The sequence below is a fragment of the Neoarius graeffei genome, chromosome 17 (genome assembly GCF_027579695.1).
Source record: "Neoarius graeffei isolate fNeoGra1 chromosome 17, fNeoGra1.pri, whole genome shotgun sequence".
In the NCBI taxonomy this organism is placed as follows: domain Eukaryota; kingdom Metazoa; phylum Chordata; class Actinopteri; order Siluriformes; family Ariidae; genus Neoarius; species Neoarius graeffei.
The window spans coordinates 30,803,994-30,823,333 of NC_083585.1; the positions used below are offsets into that span (position 1 = coordinate 30,803,994).

At 42.8% G+C, this 19,340-nt stretch overlaps 1 protein-coding gene across 2 annotated transcripts in view; it reads right to left on the bottom strand.

The window, feature by feature from the left end:
- dph1 (diphthamide biosynthesis 1) overlaps window positions 1-10,071 on the bottom strand; it is a 309,721-nt gene extending 299,650 nt beyond the window's left edge. Inside the window, exons 1-2 of one of the 2 annotated variants that reach the window (XM_060898077.1) lie at window positions 9,983-10,071; window positions 680-829 (exon numbers count right to left, since the gene is read on the bottom strand). In XM_060898077.1, the coding sequence (XP_060754060.1) occupies window positions 680-711 (32 nt within the window). In that variant the 5' untranslated portion in view covers window positions 712-829; window positions 9,983-10,071. The remainder of the gene's footprint in view (window positions 1-679; window positions 830-9,982) is intronic. The other variant, XM_060898076.1, reaches the window with a different exon arrangement.
- Between the last annotated feature and the right edge of the window lie 9,269 nt (window positions 10,072-19,340).

Consider the following 19,340-nt stretch of genomic DNA (forward strand, 5'->3'; position numbering starts at 1 on the left):
TGCACAATTGGTGGCTGACTAAATACTTTTTTGCCCCACTGTATCTCCTGGTTCTGTAGCAGGTTATCATCAATTTTCACTGGATTTAAAGCATGTTTCATGCCAGAAATCAACGGAAATTCATGCTTGCAACCTGTTCCAACCAAAAACGTTTTTATTTACAAATGGCGCTTCCAGTTACTCAGGGCATGCGCACTAGAAATTAGGCGTTCTGCTTCAATGCGCTCTGCTACAGACGCTGCAAGCCGCTAATTACGTCCCCCATGTCTCCATGGCCTCGTCTCAAGACTCATTGATTGAATAATTTTGGCGCCAAACATATTCGCGCCCTCTGCTTACAATACATTAAAGACATCGTTTAACTCGATATATCGCGATATATATGGTACGATATCGTGAGCAACTGATGGCAAACGAGCACAGCCCTAATGTGCAGTGCGCGACTGTTACACTCATTCTTACAACACAATGACACAGTGGCTACAGCCTCTACGTGAGGCAGTAGCCACAGGGGGAAAAAAAAGACTCCGACCTTCATTCATGATTTACTTTGCATTCATTTTCCATTAAACAACAAAAAAAGGCAGATTTTTCACACTCAGAAACAAGTCAGAACAACCACCTTGCTCTATTTACTGTCCTGCTGTTTACACTAACAATAACTATCCATCCGACTCACCTCTTTTGGCTTTCGCCTGTCTCACCCTCCATATCGTTTTGTAGATCTCAAAATTGTAGTTGGAAGGCAGAGCGCTGACTGTCTCTTGAAGTTCAGGGTCTTTGAGAATCTCATCAGGAATCTGATTTGCAACTTTCCTCGGGCCTTTCACTAAACCACAGTAATAAAAAAGCAATATAGTTTCAGCACACACGCATTCAAACTAAGTTGTGAAAACAAAAATGTAATATGTATTTTTATTGCTTTGTCCCATGGTTTATACACACTTTAGGTACATTGTAACATGAATGATTAGTTTTGCATTTTTTTTCCTGCATCCTACTATATTCAGCTCGAGCGGTGGTGTGTGGAGCACAGCCAGGAGGTCAGCGGTAAACCACAGGTAAACATAATTATATTTATTATCCAGATCTTATAGTTATTACCTGTGGGGTACATGGCTACAAAGCGAGTATATTGAGTGCAAGTGAATATCTGAGATTTTTATCAGTCAGAAGTTTGGAAACACCTTTTTTCTTTATTTTTGGCTGAAGCCTATAGACCCCTTTCACATGACGTCACCGCACCGCGAGATTTTGTTAGGCGCCATATTGGAAGACCAAGTACATGCACTCACAATATAAAACAAAGTACGAGCGAGAGTAAAGTGACACGATGGATGATAATTCTAGTTGTGTGAGTACATTACCAGCTGCAGAAAGGGCACGGTATGTGGAGAAACTGGCTGTGATTGATGGGTTTGACCCATATGATAAGACTCGCGGCAAGGGAGAATGGAAACATAAGGAGGACCGGACACCAATTCTGCCATCTGTTTGCTACCCAGACATTGCAAACTATTTGTTGTTTACACCCAGTGCCTACACTCAGTGTTCGAACTATGCCGATATTTTCGGGGGGGTCCCTTTTTTTCCCTTGGGGGGGGGGGGGGGGGGGGGGGGGTGTGCTTGCGCTTGTCTCGGAGCGCGGATCTCCAAACACATGAGAAGCCTATCTTACGCACATATCACGCAGACTCCACACCTCCACACACGCATCGCGTCTGAAGTCATAACTCATCAGGGGAAATCGTGTCTGCATTGTAGGGTTGGGCGGTATTACGGTAAGAAGGTATCCCGAGGTATCCAAAAGTACCAACGGTATCGGTCTCATTACCGTCATTTTAAAAAAATATATAATATCTAAATAAATATGGAGTACATGAGGTCATAATATAAAATAATAAATTGAAGATCATCCCGAATAACTGTGTGATCGTATTTTCACTAATTCTATCAATTTCCTAAAGAAGTTCTCATCGCGTGCAGGGTTGTTTATGTCGTTACCATGGCAACCCTGCGTGACATTTGAAGTCTGACAGAAAGCTTCGCAAGAGACTGAGACCGGGGGTGTCATGGCTCAGATGGCTAAGGCACCGTACCATAAATCCGGGGACCCGGGTTCGATTCCGACCCGAGGTTATTTCCCGATCCCGACCCGAGGTTATTTCCCGATCCCGTCTCTCTCTCTCCCCCGCTCATTTCCTGTCTCTCTATACTGTCCTATCTAAAAAAAAAAGAGAGACTGAGACCGCGGTTGAAAGATGGCAAGTCAAGATAACGAGTTAGTGGCAAAAAAAAAAAAAAATACACCATCGGCAGTGTGGCAGTATTTTGGTTTCAAACCAAACGAAAAATCTAATATGTCCCCTAAGGCACACCATAGCCTGGGGTACTCCACTTCCACGAGATCTCTCCAATGAGTTGTGTTTTGAGTAGGTTACATGAGTAACAACAAGGTAAAATAATATAACGTATGACATTTGGGATGTGGGTAATAAACGTTTGAAATGTCATCTACTGAAGAAACGGAAGAAAACATCGTAGCGTAAACTGTTCGGTTTCTGGTGGGAATTAGCAATGCGCTTGCTATCTTTGTTGGGTGTGTTAAACCGTATGGATTTAAGTGGAATAATTGTAAGGAGTTATGTGATCAAGACAACGTTTTAAGCAAGGTAAGGCCATTTGATTATTAATTTCCCCGCCATGGCATGACGTGGGCCCATATGATTTTGCCTTGTGCAACTATCACGCATTTGAATTAGGTTCGCCTCATTTGCGCTGAAGAATATGGTTTATCGCGCAGTCTAAACGGACTTGGGTGTTGGTTGATTCTTTTTCTTTTTTTTTTATTTCCCATGCTTGAAAGGGTATGATCCTGCTCATCGTGTACTTTTTTTTGATGGAGTAGGTGAAATAGTGCTGCAAATGGCGTTTCAACGCAGACATGTGTAAACGACAGTTGAATGCTATTTTCAAGATGAAGGAAGAGTTGCGTGATGCTTTGAAATATCTCTTAATCCATTCATCAATGCACAAAATTCGCTTTGCTGCTTAATCCATACCACAATGCACACAATTCGCTATGCTGCTTTTAAATAGTACATTTGAGGCATAGGCGCAGGTCTGGACAAGGTCCGCCGGTATAGGCGCACGTTACACAGTAGGCCGAAACAAAATATTTTTTTCTCGGTAATACCGTATACCCCGGGAAAACACAGAGACAGTTTAAAGGTATCAAAATTTGGATACCGCCCAACCCTACTGCATTGGCATGTTCAAAAAACAACCTCGCGTCAACAATGATACCACACGCAAGGAAAAAAAAAAAAAAACAGTCAGGCTACTCAACAACCAACCTGGCAGCAGCGAGCAAGCCCCAAACCATCCTGAATTATTATTATTATTATTAAATTGTAGAAGTCTGGGAGGCTTGCTCCTCATACAGTTATCAACTTGGGGCCACTTTAGCGTGTTTTAAATCTGAATTTCTTGCGTTTGCTTACCTCAAAGTGTCCACAGATCATGCACAGACTTATCCATTATATCCACAGTTTTTTGCCAAGTCTCACACAGGTTTCTTTCAAGTCTACTGTTGGGCCAATAAATCATAAATAAAACAGCTCAGATTTGTTTGTTTAAGTCGTTTGCCACTCCACTTTATTCTCGTGGGTTCACATACCGCTGCCGTCATTTTCCCCTAATCACGAGTTTGTTGGTCTTCCAAAATGGCGCAGGGTCTGTTTACTTCTGGTTTCGGGTGACGTCAGTGAAAGGGGTCTATAGAGGCACCTGTCTGTAAGTGTATGTTTCACCGACTTCGAGCGTGTTTAAGAATGCAATTGGCGTGCCAGCCCCAGGTAGCAATTCCACAGTTGCAGCGTGACGCCACTGTATACAGACTATGTAAATGCCATGTTACATAACCTCAAGTCACGAGGTTGAGCGGTCTAGAACACTGTCCAAGAAACAGATTTTACGTCGTCGGTTCAAATCCTGGCATTGACGTATTTCTGAACGGATTATTTTTTTCTATTTATGCACCATAGCTTCTATCTCCCAATCAGACAAAGGCTGAGCTCAGACCTGCACAAGTCTCTAGTTATTAATTAAAAGACACTTCATGTCTGAAAGTAATGATGATGTCGTTTCTCTTTACTTAGTTGAGTGGTTCTTGATATAATATGGATTACTACAGTTGTGATATAGGGCTACTTTTATTATTTACTGTTCGATCTCAAACTCATTACGCAGGCAAGAAATTGCACTAATTCACTTTTGACACGGCACAGCTGTTAACTGAAAAGCATTCCAGGTGACTACCTCATGAGGCTGGTTAAGATAATGACAATATAGGGCCATCCTTAAAAAAAATCAGTTTCCTGTCCACCGGGTGAGCAAAAAAATTCAGTCGGGAGGGAGGGATTTTTTTTTTTTAATATATGGATGGATAAGAACTCGCAGTGCTGCGTTTGCTTTTTCTTTCAGTACTTTATTACAAAAGCAGACACATTTAATAAAATATGACGGTTTAATCAACTGAAACTTGTACAAAAACTAAGTTGGCAGTTTAAATGCTGACTGCAACATTTGCAAAACTTTTACAAAAGGTACTTAAAATGTCCGACACACGGACTTTTTGTAGTTCTAAATCGAGCGTTAGGCCTAGTTCGGATGAAATTACACTATTAAAATGATCACTGAATGATTTGTTTTTCTGAATCTTTATTATTTTGTTGTTCGCTAGAATACCATTTTGCGATTTCACACTTAAGCAAACGTTTGAAAACTCCGGATCGCCTTCCTTCATGGTGGCTGCCGTTTTTTTGTGCCGCACGGCGCATGCGCAGAGCTGATTCAGTTCAGAGTGCGCGCGCACTCGGCGGAGGCAGTAGTGTGTCGGGGCTGTCGGAGGGAACAGAAGCAGAGATAACGCTTATTTTGTCTCCGGTAAACCAGTCTTCTCTCGTTCAATTACGTGCTGGCATCAAAAGACACCGTTGGTTGTAAATGAAACCAAACTGAGTGGTTGGAGTGTATTTTCATACACAAATGGAGAAATGTTCGCCGGAGTGTGTAATTGTGTAGCCCCACTGCAGACCGTTGTCGTTGTTAATTCATACCGTAGCATGCTCAGTTACGTGAATGTGTCATGCACCGAAAATAAGAGATTTACAAGCCAGGAACGCCTCATGATGCAATATGCAAGAAAAGAAAGAAGATTTACTGCCATTTTATTTTGTATGTGAGTAAAGTGAATAAATAAATGGTCTGTGGAAAATACATTTAATCCTGGGAGCTGCGTGCACAGGAGTTTGTGTTTACTCCCCCCGGCTGGCTACTTATTTGTCATGGCTGGCTAGTATGAGCCTTAGTGGAAAGCCCTGGGAATGCGGAAATGTCAAGTTCGATTTTAGATTTACGAACCTGAAAAAAATGTCGAAAACCCGGCCTTAAAAAAAAAAATTTCAACCGCACAAACGGCACTCACCCGGCCGGTGAACCGGAAACAGAACATTTTTTAATAATGGCCTAGTGTACAAAGCGTCATCAAAGTAAACGCTGGCTACTTTGAAGAATCTAAAATATGAAACATTTTGGGGGGTTTTAACACTTTTTGTTTACTACATAATTCCATACATGTCCCAGATGTTATTTCATGGTGTCTCCCATAACCCGGTACAGAAAGTATGAACCGGAACGGAACATTACATTACAATAACGTTACGTTTTTAAATATTCAGGGGTTTCATACTTAACACCTTGTACTCACACGTATCACTGTCATGTATTCTTTGATTATCCAGTATTATTATATCCCGTCACATTGTATTAACATTATATTCACAATATTTTCAATTGAAATTGATCTAAAAACCCGGAACTCCAATTACGGAATATACCTCGGCGTGACGTCACAAAGAAATCCCGTGTGGCGGAACGAGCGCCATCCTGTTGGGATGGGTTCTCACTGGATAGTTGTCTCCACTTTTAACTGTCATGATGGAGATATTGATGTGTTAGACAGTGGAGGAAACGATCTCAGGTTAACATGTTTAAGAAGTGTGGCTCGGTTTGCAACACCAGTGTCATCAATGTCACTAGTTTAGAAATTTGTAGATGTTCAATCCCAACCTGATACTAATTCCTGTGGTGTATTTGCCATAGCAAACTGCATCAGTATTTTACATGGCAAAGGTTTTCTTCTAACTTTATTTATCATACGTGACGGGTTGGGTTCATCTATAAATGTACCTTTATAAACTAATGTAAGTACCGATTAATAAAATGGTGGACGTGACAGATGTCTCTGTGAAACTTGAACAAAAAGGGTAAGATTATACATTATGCAAATAAATGTCACAAAAATGGTATTGCAGGATGGAACACTCGTTATACATGGGACGGAACAGCATATAAAAACCCGGAAGGCAAATATAAGAAAATACGTGACACCACGTTAAAATATGTGACGGTACTGTTCCGTCCCGTCTCGGGTTATGGGAGATGTGTTGTGTTATTTCATAGTTTTGATGTCTTCAGCATTGTTCTACAATGAAGAAAATAGTCAAAATACAGAAAAACCTGTGATGGAGTAGGGTTGTCCAAACTTTTGAGTGGTACTATTTATGCATACACACATTTTACTACCAATATATACACAATTACTACTACTGCCATCAAATTACAGACTTTTCATCTGACACAATTTTCACTCATATCAAACGCAATACTTGGACATTCTAACAAATCGAAAGTATAGACAATTATATTTACAGTTGTTTTTAGCCTGATGTGTTTTACAGTGTTTATTTCAAGTCTGTATGTATCCATCTCATCTCATTATCTCTAGCCGCTTTATCCTTCTACAGGGTCGTAGGCAAGCTGGAGCCTATCCCAGCTGACTACGGGCGAAAGGCGGGGTACACCCTGGACAAGTCGCCAGGTCATCACAGGGCTGACACATAGACACAGACAACCATTCACACTCACACTCACACCTACGGTCAATTTAGAGTCACCAGTTAACCTAACCTGCATGTCTTTGGACTGTGGGGGAAACCGGAGCACCCGGAGGAAACCCACGCGGACACGGGGAGAACATGCAAACTCCACACAGAAAGGCCCTCACCGGCCACGGGGCTCGAACCCGGACCTTCTTGCTGTGAGGCGACAGCGCTAACCACTACACCACCGTGCCGCCCCTGTATGTATCCATGAGAATCTTAATTTTAGGCATTTTCATTTTGGAACCTCTCTGGAGTTCTTTGTGCATTATTACTAAAATTATATTCCTTTATATTAATTATAATAAAAACATTATATTAACAAGTGTTGCCAGGCAAAACAAACCTCACGCAGTAGCACTTATGATGAATATGAAGGAAAATATCTCAAAAAAATAATTTTGACCTTTTTGGTGACCTTGAGTGGGAACATACTCGGCCAGTAAACATGGTTCTAATTCTGACTCACACTCTGTACTGCTCTCAGCCAATCAGAACACATCTGAATGAATATGAAGGAAGATATCACGAAAAACGATTTGGTGACCTTGACCGGATGACCCCCAAAATGCTGGAGGTTCTATTTGAGACCAATTGCCATCTATCCTGAAAGTTTCATGAAGATTGGTCTAGCCATTTTCCCATAACATCATTAACAAAAACAAATAAACCCCACCGAAAACAATACCTTGCCCCCTGGTGGACTCCATCCTGGGCGAGGTAATAATATCCATGCAGAGATGTACCAAGGGTTGCAACATTTCCTTAAAGAACCATATTTTGCCTTGCACTAAAATGTGATGGGCAGTTTACTGTCGTCACATGATAACATTCAAAGAAAAATCCACCCTGAACAACTTGTTTACTGATCTTATAACTCGCATGTGAGCTTCCGTGATGTCCAGGATTTATTTTATAATGAAATTCCAAGTTGACTTTTCTTAGATTCAACGTCTTTTTGGTCTAGTTTCACAGTATCTTATACACCGATATTGGCACCAATGGGACTTCCGCCTATGCTCCATTTCTGCTAACAGGAAACAATGCTTTAATCAGCAGTGCTTTAATCTTTTAGTCTGTCAAGCTCTCTGACCTCCTCATCTGTACACTTTTTCAAACAAAGCCTTCACGCCAACACCACCATACTCATCATTTCATAGTTTGCCAATTGAGTATCTGCCATAACTTAAGGGTTGTTTTACAATCAGGGTACAAAGTTTGTGTCACAGGGGTCCAAAATTCAAATTGATTCAAACTGGTTCTTGTACCAGTTTCTAAGTGAAGGACAAGTTAAAGAACAGATTTCAGGTAATTTTTTGACATGTGTGTGTATGGTAGTTTTGTGTAATCTGCTATAAGATAAAGAAGATTAAGTGTAGCTTTAAGCAGGGCTGGAAGAAACAAATGAAGTGATTCTCGGAGAGGACTTTTTTTTTTGACAATTCAGAATCCACTACTTCCATAGTGCTTTTAAATATAAGGCTGTAAGCTTTGTGTTAGTTGTCTCTAATATTTATGTCCCAATATCTTGACCACATTTTAGGATGAAAATAATCATTTTAGATATGTTATTTTATATTGAAAAATTAGCTGTCTCGGAGAGGACTTTTTTGACACTATTCCATACTAATTTGATCAAAATAGTCTGAAAACTTACTGGCATTCAACATTAAAACTTAACTATGTTTCCAATGATATGGAACCAAATATGTGTTTTATGGTATAAAGAATGATTTAAGTGCATCCCTTTTGGAGCTACCTGTGGTCAAAAAAAGCACTTTTTCTAAATGACACGAGTAATTTTGCTAAATATGACATATATTGCCATACATTCACCAAAAATAACATTATCACCAAATTTTTTTTGCATGGTAAATAGAGCTATCACAGGGCTACAATAAACAACCAAGTTTATTTAGTCAAGCCTTTTGATATTGAAGATAAGTGTTAAATGTGATGTTTAGCTTGCGTACCCTGATTGTAAAACAACCCTTAATGCAGCTGCCCCACATTCTGGATCTTTGAGCCTAAAACTGACTTTTTCTACTATTTTTACACCCTATTCCTTGTATTTTATGTCGCTGAAAATTCTTTACCTATCAAACACCACCGTAACCGTCCTAGCCATGTCATCCTGTAACATCAGCATGACGGACAGCCAGTAATTTCTCACAGGAATAAGGAAAATACAATACCGGCAAAGAAATCCATGGCTGAATGGTTAGAGAAGCAGCTTTGGGACCAAAAGGTCACCGGTTCGATTCTTTGGACCAGCAGGAATGGCTGAAGTGCCCTTGAGCAAGACACCTCTAACCCCCAGGCTGCTCTGGGTATGTTGTGCATCGCTCTGGATAAGAGCGTCTACTAAATGACATTAATGTAACAACCATTTCAATATAAACATACTTAATTGGTTTCAGTTTAGAGGTTTCTTTTAATATCTAAATACAGTATTAGGTGTAGATGTTAGGACTACACATGACGTGTACTAATGCTTAGACACTGATGAGGCTCAAAGTGAAGTATTTACAAAATGAGATTAAATGGTTGTTACATGGGTGAAGGACTAGATAGGTGGGAATTAAAGTGAGCAACAGAGTACTAACAGTTAGTTTGATATTTTAGTGGAGTCAGAGAAAACACAAAAATATTTTAGTCCTTTTCAGACACATTAAGTGCAAGTGTCTGTTTACTCAATGCACCCATGCGGTTTTTTTTTTATTATTAGGAGGAGGAGGAGCAGATCTAAATGAATGTTTCCTCTCCATCGCTAGTACACTACCGTGCAAAGTCTACTTTTCTCTCAAACATAAACTCCTAGCACACTGTATTAGTGTGTGTGTGTGTGTGTGTGTGTGTGTACTACAAGCTGCTTCACAGACGCCGTAAATCTACAGCAGAAGCAATGACAATAAAACATCACACACTACTGCATCCTGATACTCAGAATAATCAGACAAAAACACATTAATGTTTACCTGTTAGTTTTTTAGCGACGATTTCTCCATCTCCACTGGGCGCCGCCATGTTTGTGCATCTCATACTCCACGTGGGTGGAAGAAAGGCATCATCAATCGAGCACCGAGCGACTCAACCAGCACCAGCTCTCATCATCTGCTAAAATCATCAGCAATCAAATCGATTTCCTGTCGCAAGCTGCTTAGTGCACTTTATTTACCCATATATCCTAAAGAGACCGTATCTCACTCATCTGGGTTACCAGTCTTAAATTGTTTCATGAGTTTTGTTTGTTTGTTTGTTTGTTTATTGTTTTTTTTTGCACAAAGTATTCTGCTTTCATTACATACCTACAGTACCAGTCAAAAGTTTGGACACACCTTCTACAACCCCGATTCCAAAAAAGTTGGGACAAAGTACAAATTGTGAATAAAAACGGAATGCAATAATTTACAAATCTCAAAAACTGATATTGTATTCACAATAGAACATAGACAACATATCAAATGTCGAAAGTGAGACATTTTGAAATTTCATGCCAAATATTGGCTCATTAGAAATTTCATGACAGCAAAAATGCTATAATAATAATTCTTGAAAAATAAAAAAAGATATGTTCTTACCATCAGATACTTTTATTCCATATTTTATTGTCTTTTTTGTATTTTTGGGGGTTTTGTTTTCGAGTAGAGTTTATATTTCGTTCTCAGTTGGCTCAGCAACACACTCTGCCGTTTTCTTCTTCTTTTTTAGCGTCTTTTGGTGGTTGAGTGGCACTGCCTAGAAGTAGAGCTCTGGATGAGTGTATGAGCAAAATATTTGCAAAAGCACAGAATCAACCTGAATAGAATAATAACATTAAAGCATATGAACCATCGAATTGTGTAATGTAGTGTATTTCGCGTCAATAAATTGCTGCATTGTCTTGTGACAGTGATACCAGTAATGAGATACACATCGCAGTTACAAATACATATTCATCCCTTTCTTTGACATCGCATGCCATTAGCCACAAACAACACCATGACATTCATTATGGTGTGACTCTGCTGGGTGCCTGGTGGACAGCAGTGAACCAGCACTTTCACTTTGCATCATTACTGTATAGTTAGGATCGAATTTCAAAGTCGATATGTCAAACATTTGTCTGGTTACATCTCTCTCTCTCTGGTGTGTCTTGTCAAAAGTTAATTAGTGCAATTTCTTGCCTTTTTAATGCGTTTGAGATCAAACAGTAAATAGTAAATAACAAAAATACAGTCAATAGCCCTATTCCACAACTGTAGTAATCCATATTATGTCAAGAACCGCTCAATGAAGTAAAGAGAAATGATATCTATCATTACTTTAAAGTGCATATTCTGGACCAATTTCGTTTTTTTTATATGAAAGTATGTCCCTTTACACACTCATCCAGAAGGGCAATTTTGCACAAGGCCATCTGTCTAGAGCAGAAAAAAATAAAATAAAATGCGTCTGGAAAAATCCCAAGAGATTCTGGAGCCAGATTCGTGACGTCACCTGCGGAAGCGCCAGCAGGCTGCGAGAGCTTTGCACGGTTTCAGTGCACAGCCTGTGTAGACCAAGCACTCCCATTTCTCTCTCATTGTCCAGTCATCTGGAAAACAATGAGTACTAATCCCATCATGATTGATGTTGCTACACCCTCCTACGATGCATCTGTTAACCATTTTAATAATTACATGATAATGTTGAAGAAATTTGCAGAAAACCACCAGGTCGTTTTCTCATAAACAAACCAGCACTGACGTAGGATTCAGGAGGAGGCGTCCCGCACGCGACGTCACGAAAATCAATGTTTGCCGGGAAATCCAAATGCCAAGTTTCTTCAGGGGTGGACCAATTCGCCTCAAATGGCTTGATTTCAACTGAATTTTTCTGGTATTGCACAAGGTAAAAAAAAAAGGCACAAAATGCAAAATGTGACAGATATTTGACCAAAGTTTAATATAAAATAGGAGAATTACATTGATCTTGCTCCTGAATTTACCCAAGATGTGCACTTTAAGACATGAAGTGACTTTTAATGAATAAAAATAAAGAAAAAAGATTGAATTACAACCCCGATTCCAAAAAAGTTGGGACAAAGTACAAATTGTAAATAAAAACAGAATGCAATGATGTGGAAGTTTCAAAATTCCATATTTTATTCAGAATAGAACATAGATGACATATCAAATGTTTAAACTGAGAAAATGCATCATTTAAAGAGAAAAATTAGATGATTTTTAAATTTCATGACAACAACACATCTCAAAAAAGTTGGGACAAGGCCATGTTTACCACTGTGAGACATCCCCTTTTCTCTTTACAACAGTCTGTAAACGTCTGGGGACTGAGGAGACAAGTTGCTCAAGTTTAGGGATAGGAATGTTAACCCATTCTTGTCTAATGTAGGATTCTAGTTGCTCAACTGTCTTGGGTCTTTTTTGTCATATCTTACATTTTATGATGCGCCAAATGTTTTCTATGGGTGAAAGATCTGGACTGCAGGCTGGCCAGTTCAGTACCCGGACCCTTCTTCTACGCAGCCATGATGCTGTAATTGATGCAGTATGTGGTTTGGCATTGTCATGTTGGAAAATGCAAGGTCTTCCCTGAAAGAGACGTCGTCTGGATGGGAGCATATGTTGCTCTAGAACCTGGATATACCTTTCAGCATTGATGGTGTTTTTCCAGATGTGTAAGCTGCCCATGCCACATGCACTAATGCAACCCCATACCATCAGAGATGCAGGCTTCTGAACTGAGCGCTGATAACAACTTGGGTCGTCCTTCTCCTCTTTAGTCCGAATGACACGGCGTCCCTGATTTCCGTAAAGAACTTCAAATTTTGATTCATCTGACCACAGAACAGTTTTCCACTTTGCCACAGTCCATTTTAAATGAGCCTTGGCCCAAAGAAGACGTCTGCGTTTCTTCTTTGAACTATAGAGTTTTAGCTGGCAATGGCGGATGGCACGGTGAATTGTGTTCACAGATAATGTTCTCTGGAAATATTCCTGAGCCCATTTTGTGATTTCCAATACAGAAGCATGCCTGTATGTGATGCAGTGCCATCTAAGGGCCCGAAGATCACGGGCACCCAGTATGGTTTTCTGGCCTTGACCCTTACGCACAGAGATTCTTCCAGATTCTCTGAATCTTTTGATGATATTATGCACTGTAGATGATATGTTCAAAGTTTCTTCTTTGAACTATAGAGTTTTAGCTGGCAACAGCGGATGGCACGGTGAATTGTGTTCACAGATAATGTTCTCTGGAAATATTCCTGAGCCCATTTTGTGATTTCCAATACAGAAGCATGCCGCTGTCTAAGGGCCCGAAGATCACAGGCACCCAGTATGGTTTTCTGGCCTTGACCCTTACGCACAGAGATTCTTCCAGATTCTCTGAATCTTTTGATGATATTATGCACTGTAGATGATATGTTCAAACTCTTTGCAATTTTACATTGTCGAACTCCTTTCTGATATTGCTCCATTATTTGTCGGCGCAGAATTAGGGGGATTGGTGATCCTCTTCCCATCTTTACTTCTGAGAGCCGCTGCCACTCCAAGATGCTCTTTTTATACCCAGTCATGTTAATGACCTATTGCCAATTGACCTAATGAGTTGCAATTTGGTCCTCCAGCTGTTCCTTTTTTGTACCTTTAACTTTTCCAGCCTCTTATTGCCCCTGTCCCAACTTTTTTGAGATGTGTTGCTGTCATGAAATTTCAAATGAGCCAGTATTTGGCATGAAATTTCAAAATGTCTCACTTTCAACATTTGATATGTTGTCTATGTTCTATTGTGAATACAATATCAGTTTTTGAGATTTGTAAATTATTGCATTCTGTTTTTATTTACAATTTGTACTTTGTCCCAACTTTTTTGGAATCAGGTTTGTAACATTTCCTATTAGAACAATACAAGACACCAATTCTGAGATTATTAAACTTAGTTCTAGATTGCAACCAACTTATTCTAAGATGTCTTCTCTCGTCTCGTCTCTCGTCTTCTTCCGCTTATCCGGGACCAGGTCGCGGAGGCAGCAGTCTAAGCATGGAAGCCCAAACTTCCCTTTCCCCAGACACCTCGGCCAGCTCCTCAGGAAGAACACCGAGGCGTTCCCAGGCCAGCCGAGAGACATAGTCCCTGCAGCGTGTCCTGGGTCTTCCCCGGGGCCTCTTCCCGGGGGGACATGCCTGGAACACCTCCCCAGGGAGGCGTCCAGGAGGCATCTGAAAAAGATGCCTGAGCCACCTCAGCTGATTCCTCTCGATGTGGAGGAGCAGCGGCTCTACTCCGAGCTCCTCCCGAGTGACTGTGCTTCTCACCCTATCTCTAAGGGAGCGCCCAGCCACCCTGCGAAGGAAACTCATTTCCGCCGCTTGTATCCACGATCTTGTTCTTTCAGTCATTACCCAAAGCTCATGACCATAGGTGAGAGTCGGAACGTAGATCGACCGGTAAATTGAGAGCTTCGCCTTTTGGCTCAGCTCCTTCTTCACCACGACGGACCGGTAAAGCGACCGCATCACTGCGGAGGCTGCACCGATCCGCCTGTCGATCTCACGCTCCATCCTTCCCTCACTCATGAACAAGATCCCGAGATACTTAAACTCCTCCACTTGAGGCAGGACTTCTCCACCAACCTGGAGAGGGCAAGCCACCCTTTTCCGGTCGAGAACCATGGCCTCGGACTTGGAGGTGCTGATTCTCATCCCAGCCGCTTCACACTCGACTGCAAACCGCCCCAGTGCATGCTGAAGGTCCTGGTTTGAAGAAGCCAACAGGACAACATCATCCGCAAAAAGCAGAGATGAAATCCTGTGGTTCCCAAACAGGATTCCTTCCGGCCCCTGGCTGCGCCTAAAAATTCTGTCCATAAAAATTATGAACAGAACTGGTGACAAAGGGCAGCCCTGCCGGAGTCCAACATGCACTGGGAACAGGTCTGACTTACTGCCGGCAATGCGAACCAGACTCCTGCTCCATTCGTACAGGGACCGGACAGCCCTTAGCAAAGAGCCCCGAACCCCATACTCCCGAAGCACCCCCCACAGAATACCATGGGGGACACGGTCGAATGCCTTCTCCAGATCCACAAAGCACATGTGGACTGGTTGGGCAAACTCCCATGAACCCTCAAGCACCCTATGAAGGGTATAGAGCTGGTCCAGTGTTCCGCGACCAGGACGAAAACCGCATTGTTCCTCCTGGATCCGAGGTTCGACTATTGGTCGAATTCTCCTCTCCAGTACCCTGGAGTAAACCTTCCCTGGGAGGCTGAGAAGTGTGATTCCCCTATAATTGGAGCACACTCTCCGGTCCCCTTTCTTAAAAAGAGGGACCACCACCCCAGTCTGCCACTCCAGAGGCACTGTCCCCGACCGCCATGCGATGTTGCAGAGGCGTGTCAACCAAGACAGCCCCACAACATCCAGAGACTTGAGATACTCAGGGCAGATCTCATCCACCCCCGGTGCCTTGCCACCGAGGAGCTTGCAAACCACCTCAGTGACTTCGGCTTGGGTAATGGACGAGTCCACCTCTGAGTCATCAGCCTCAGTCTCCTCAGTGGAAGACATGACAGTGGGATTGAGGAGATCCTCAAAGTATTCCTTCCACCGCCCGACAATGTCCCCAGTCGAGGTCAACAGCTCCCCACCCGCACTGTAAACAGTGTTGGCAGAGTACTGCTTCCCCCTCCTGAGGCGCCGGACGGTTTGCCAGAATTTCTTTGAGGCCGACCGATAGTCCTTCTCCATGGCCTCCATCGCCTGGCCTGCCGATACCCGTCAGCTGCCTCAGGAGTCCCGGAGGTCAACATGGCCCGATAGGACTCCTTCTTCAGCTTGACGGCATCCCTTACTTCCGGTGTCCACCACCGGGTTCGGGGATTGCCGCCACGACAGGCACCGGAGACCTTGCGGCCACAGCTCCGAACAGCTGCGTCCACAATGGAGGTAGAGAACATGGTCCACTCAGACTCAATGTCCCCCGCCTCCCTCGGAAGCTGGGAAAAGCTCTCCCAGAGGTGGGAGTTAAAGACCTCCCCAACAGAGTGCTCGGCCAGACGTTCCCAGCAGACCCTCACCATACGTTTGGGCCTGCCAGGTCTGTCCAGCTTCCTCCTCTGCCAGCGGATCCAACTCACCACCAGGTGGTGATCAGTTGACAGCTCAGCCCCTCTCTTCACCCGAGTGTCCAAGACATAGGGCCGGAGATCAGATGAAACGACTACAAAGTCGATCATCGACCTCCGACCTAAGGTGTCCTGGTGCCACGTGCACTTATGGACACCCCTATGCTCGAACATGGTGTTCGTTATGGACAAACCGTGACTAGCACAGAAGTCCAATAACAAAACACCACTCGGGTTCAGATCGGGGAGGCCGTTCCTCCCAACCACGCCCCTCCAGGTGTCACTGTCGTCACCCAAGTGAGCATTGAAGTCCCTCAGTAGCACAATGGAGTCCCCAGTCTGAGCACCCCTCAGTACCTCTCCCAGGGACTCCAAGAAGGCCGGATACTCTATACTGCTATTTGGCCCGTAGGCACAAACAACAGCAAGAGCCCTCTCCCCAATCCGAAGGCGCAGAGAGGCGACCCTCTCGTTCACTGGGGTAAACTCCAACACATGGCGGCTGAGCTGGGGAGCTATAAGCAAGCCCACACCAGCCCGCCGCCGCTCACCACGGGCGATTCCAGAGAAGTGGAAAGTCCAGCCCCTCTCGAGGAGCTGGGTTCCAGAGCCCAAGCTGTGCATGGAGGTGAGCCCGACTATCTCTAGCCGGTACCTCTCAACCTCCCGCACAAGCTCAGGCTCTTTCCCCCCCAGCGAAGTGACATTCCATGTCCCAACAGCCAGCCGCTGTGTCCGGGGATCAGGTCGTCGAGGCCCCTGCCTTCGACTGCCACCCAATCCACACTGCACCAATCCCCTACCGCTACCTCTGTGGGTGGTGAACCCACAGGAGGTCGGGCCCACGTCACCTCTTCGGGCTGAGCCCGGCTGGGCCCCATGGGCAAAGGCCCGGCCACCAAGCGCTCGCATACGAGCCCCAACCCCGGGCCTGGCTCCAGGGTGGGGCCCCGGCTGCGTCATACCGGGCGACGTCACGGTCCTTGATTTTTTTTCTTCATAGGGGTTTTTGGTGAACTGCTCTTGGTCTGGCCTGTCACCTAGGACCTGTCTGCCTTGGGAAACCCTGACAGGGGCATAATGCCCCCGACAACATAGCTCCTAGGATCATTCAAGCACACAAACCCCTCCACCACAATAAGGTGGCAGTTCTAGGAGGGGTCTAAGATGTCTTATCAAGTAAAAATATCTGCCCATGCAGAAAGATAATTTCACTAGTATGAAGTAATTTTCTCCTAAAATTCAGATTTCAATTTTTTGCAGTGTACTAGCACTAATATTGTAGATTAAAAAACAAACAAACACAGAATTCCATCTGTTAAATAATTTCAATAACATATTTGCGTTAAAATAGAGTCTCCAATACATTGTGCAATTGACTTATTTTAATTGGATGTTCATTGTATTTAAATCATTACAATCATTTGATCATTCACAAAACCAATTTATTCTCAAACTTTGAATAAGAGTCTTGTATATTGAATGTGACTCCTTACTTAATGTCTGTGTCACTGCTGCTTGGATGGTACAGGTTTGGCTGTGAAAGTACAGAGAAGTGATAAAAATGAGTCACTTTGTTCTTCAGATTGCCGGCTGGCTGGCAGGCCCACAGAGTGTCACAGCACGTGTTCTACTTCCAAAGCCTTTGCATTCAGCATTTTATATACTGAACAGACGGGGACATGTTAAGATAGCACTCGTGCTAATAGGAGTTAAAGTGTGTGCAGCTGCATCGTTTATTCATCCACGCTGTTAAGAGAGATCATCACAAAATTGACACTGTATTGAACAAAGAGTTTAGTGAAAATGCTTGTTGTGCATATCTGTTTTTTGAAAGTCCTTGTTTAGTCTTTTTTTTCACAAAGCTAAACTGTTGTTGCTGTGATTTCTGGTTAAGATTTTCAAATCTAACCATATTGTGAAGGATACTATATTGTACAAAAATGTGTGCATAAAATTGGTACAAAAAAAAGAACATTGTAAAAATCTTCCTTGTCAAATTATTAATTTTATGTAAAATAAATATTTAACTTTACATTCCTATCCTGGGGCAGCACGGTGGTGTAGTCATTAGCACTGTTGCCTCACAGCAAGAAGGTCCTGGGTTCGAGCCCAGTGGCCAATGGGGGTCTTTCTGTACGGAGTTCGCATGTTCTCCCCATGTCTGCGTGGGTTTCCTCCAGGTGCTCCGGTTTCCCCCACAGTCCAAAGACATGCAGGTTAGGTTAACTGGTGACTCTAAATTGACCGTAGGTGTGAATGTGAGTGTGAATGGTTGTTTGTCTCTATGCGTCAGCCCTGCGATGACCTGGCGACTTGTCCAGGGTGTACCCCGCCTCTCGCCCATAGTCAGCTGGGATAGGCTCCAGCTTGCCCGCGACCCTGTAGAACAGGATAAAGCGGCTACAGATAATGGATGGATGGAATGGATAAGGCAGACATTTTTAATGTGGTGATAAAATGTTACCATAATCTAGATAATGTATATAATCTACAGATTAGGGCCATGATGTAGCTTCTTTTTAATAGAGAGTAAAATATAATTGGCTCAATCTTTAAGCTTCAAACTTTGTGGCAACAGTTTGGGGAAGGCCTACTCCTATGGAAGGAGTGTGGTGGTTGGGTGTCCACATATTTTTGACCATATAGTGTAGTTCCACTTAGGAGGACCTGTAGTGCTTATAAAACACTGAGATATAAATCTGAGAGCCAAATCACGTACTCATGTGCCAGTGGTAGCTCATTGGTTAAGGCATAGGGCTCATGATCAGCAGGTTATGAGTTCAACTCCTAGCACCATCAAGCTGACACTGTTGGGCCCTTGAGCAAGACCTTAACCTTCAACTGCTCAGATTACCATAATGTATATAATCTACAAATTAGGGCAATGATTTAGCTTCTTCTTAATAGAGAGTAAAATATAATTGGCTAAAACTTTAAGCATCAAACTTTGTGGCAACAGTTTGGGGAAGGCCTACTCCTAGGGAAGGAGTGTGTTCTCTCTCAGTTGTAAGTTGCTTTGGATAAACGTGTCAGATAAATGAAAGTTGAGCCTAATGAGTGTTTCTGGTGCTAATAAGATAGTACAAGGACACAGACCTTGAGCCTTTACAAATATTTCATGCATTTTACTGAGCCATATAAGACTACAATGTAGCTACAAATTGTAGATTTTATGTTTTGTGAATCAACTAAGGGGCGGCACGCTGGTGTAGTGGTTAGTG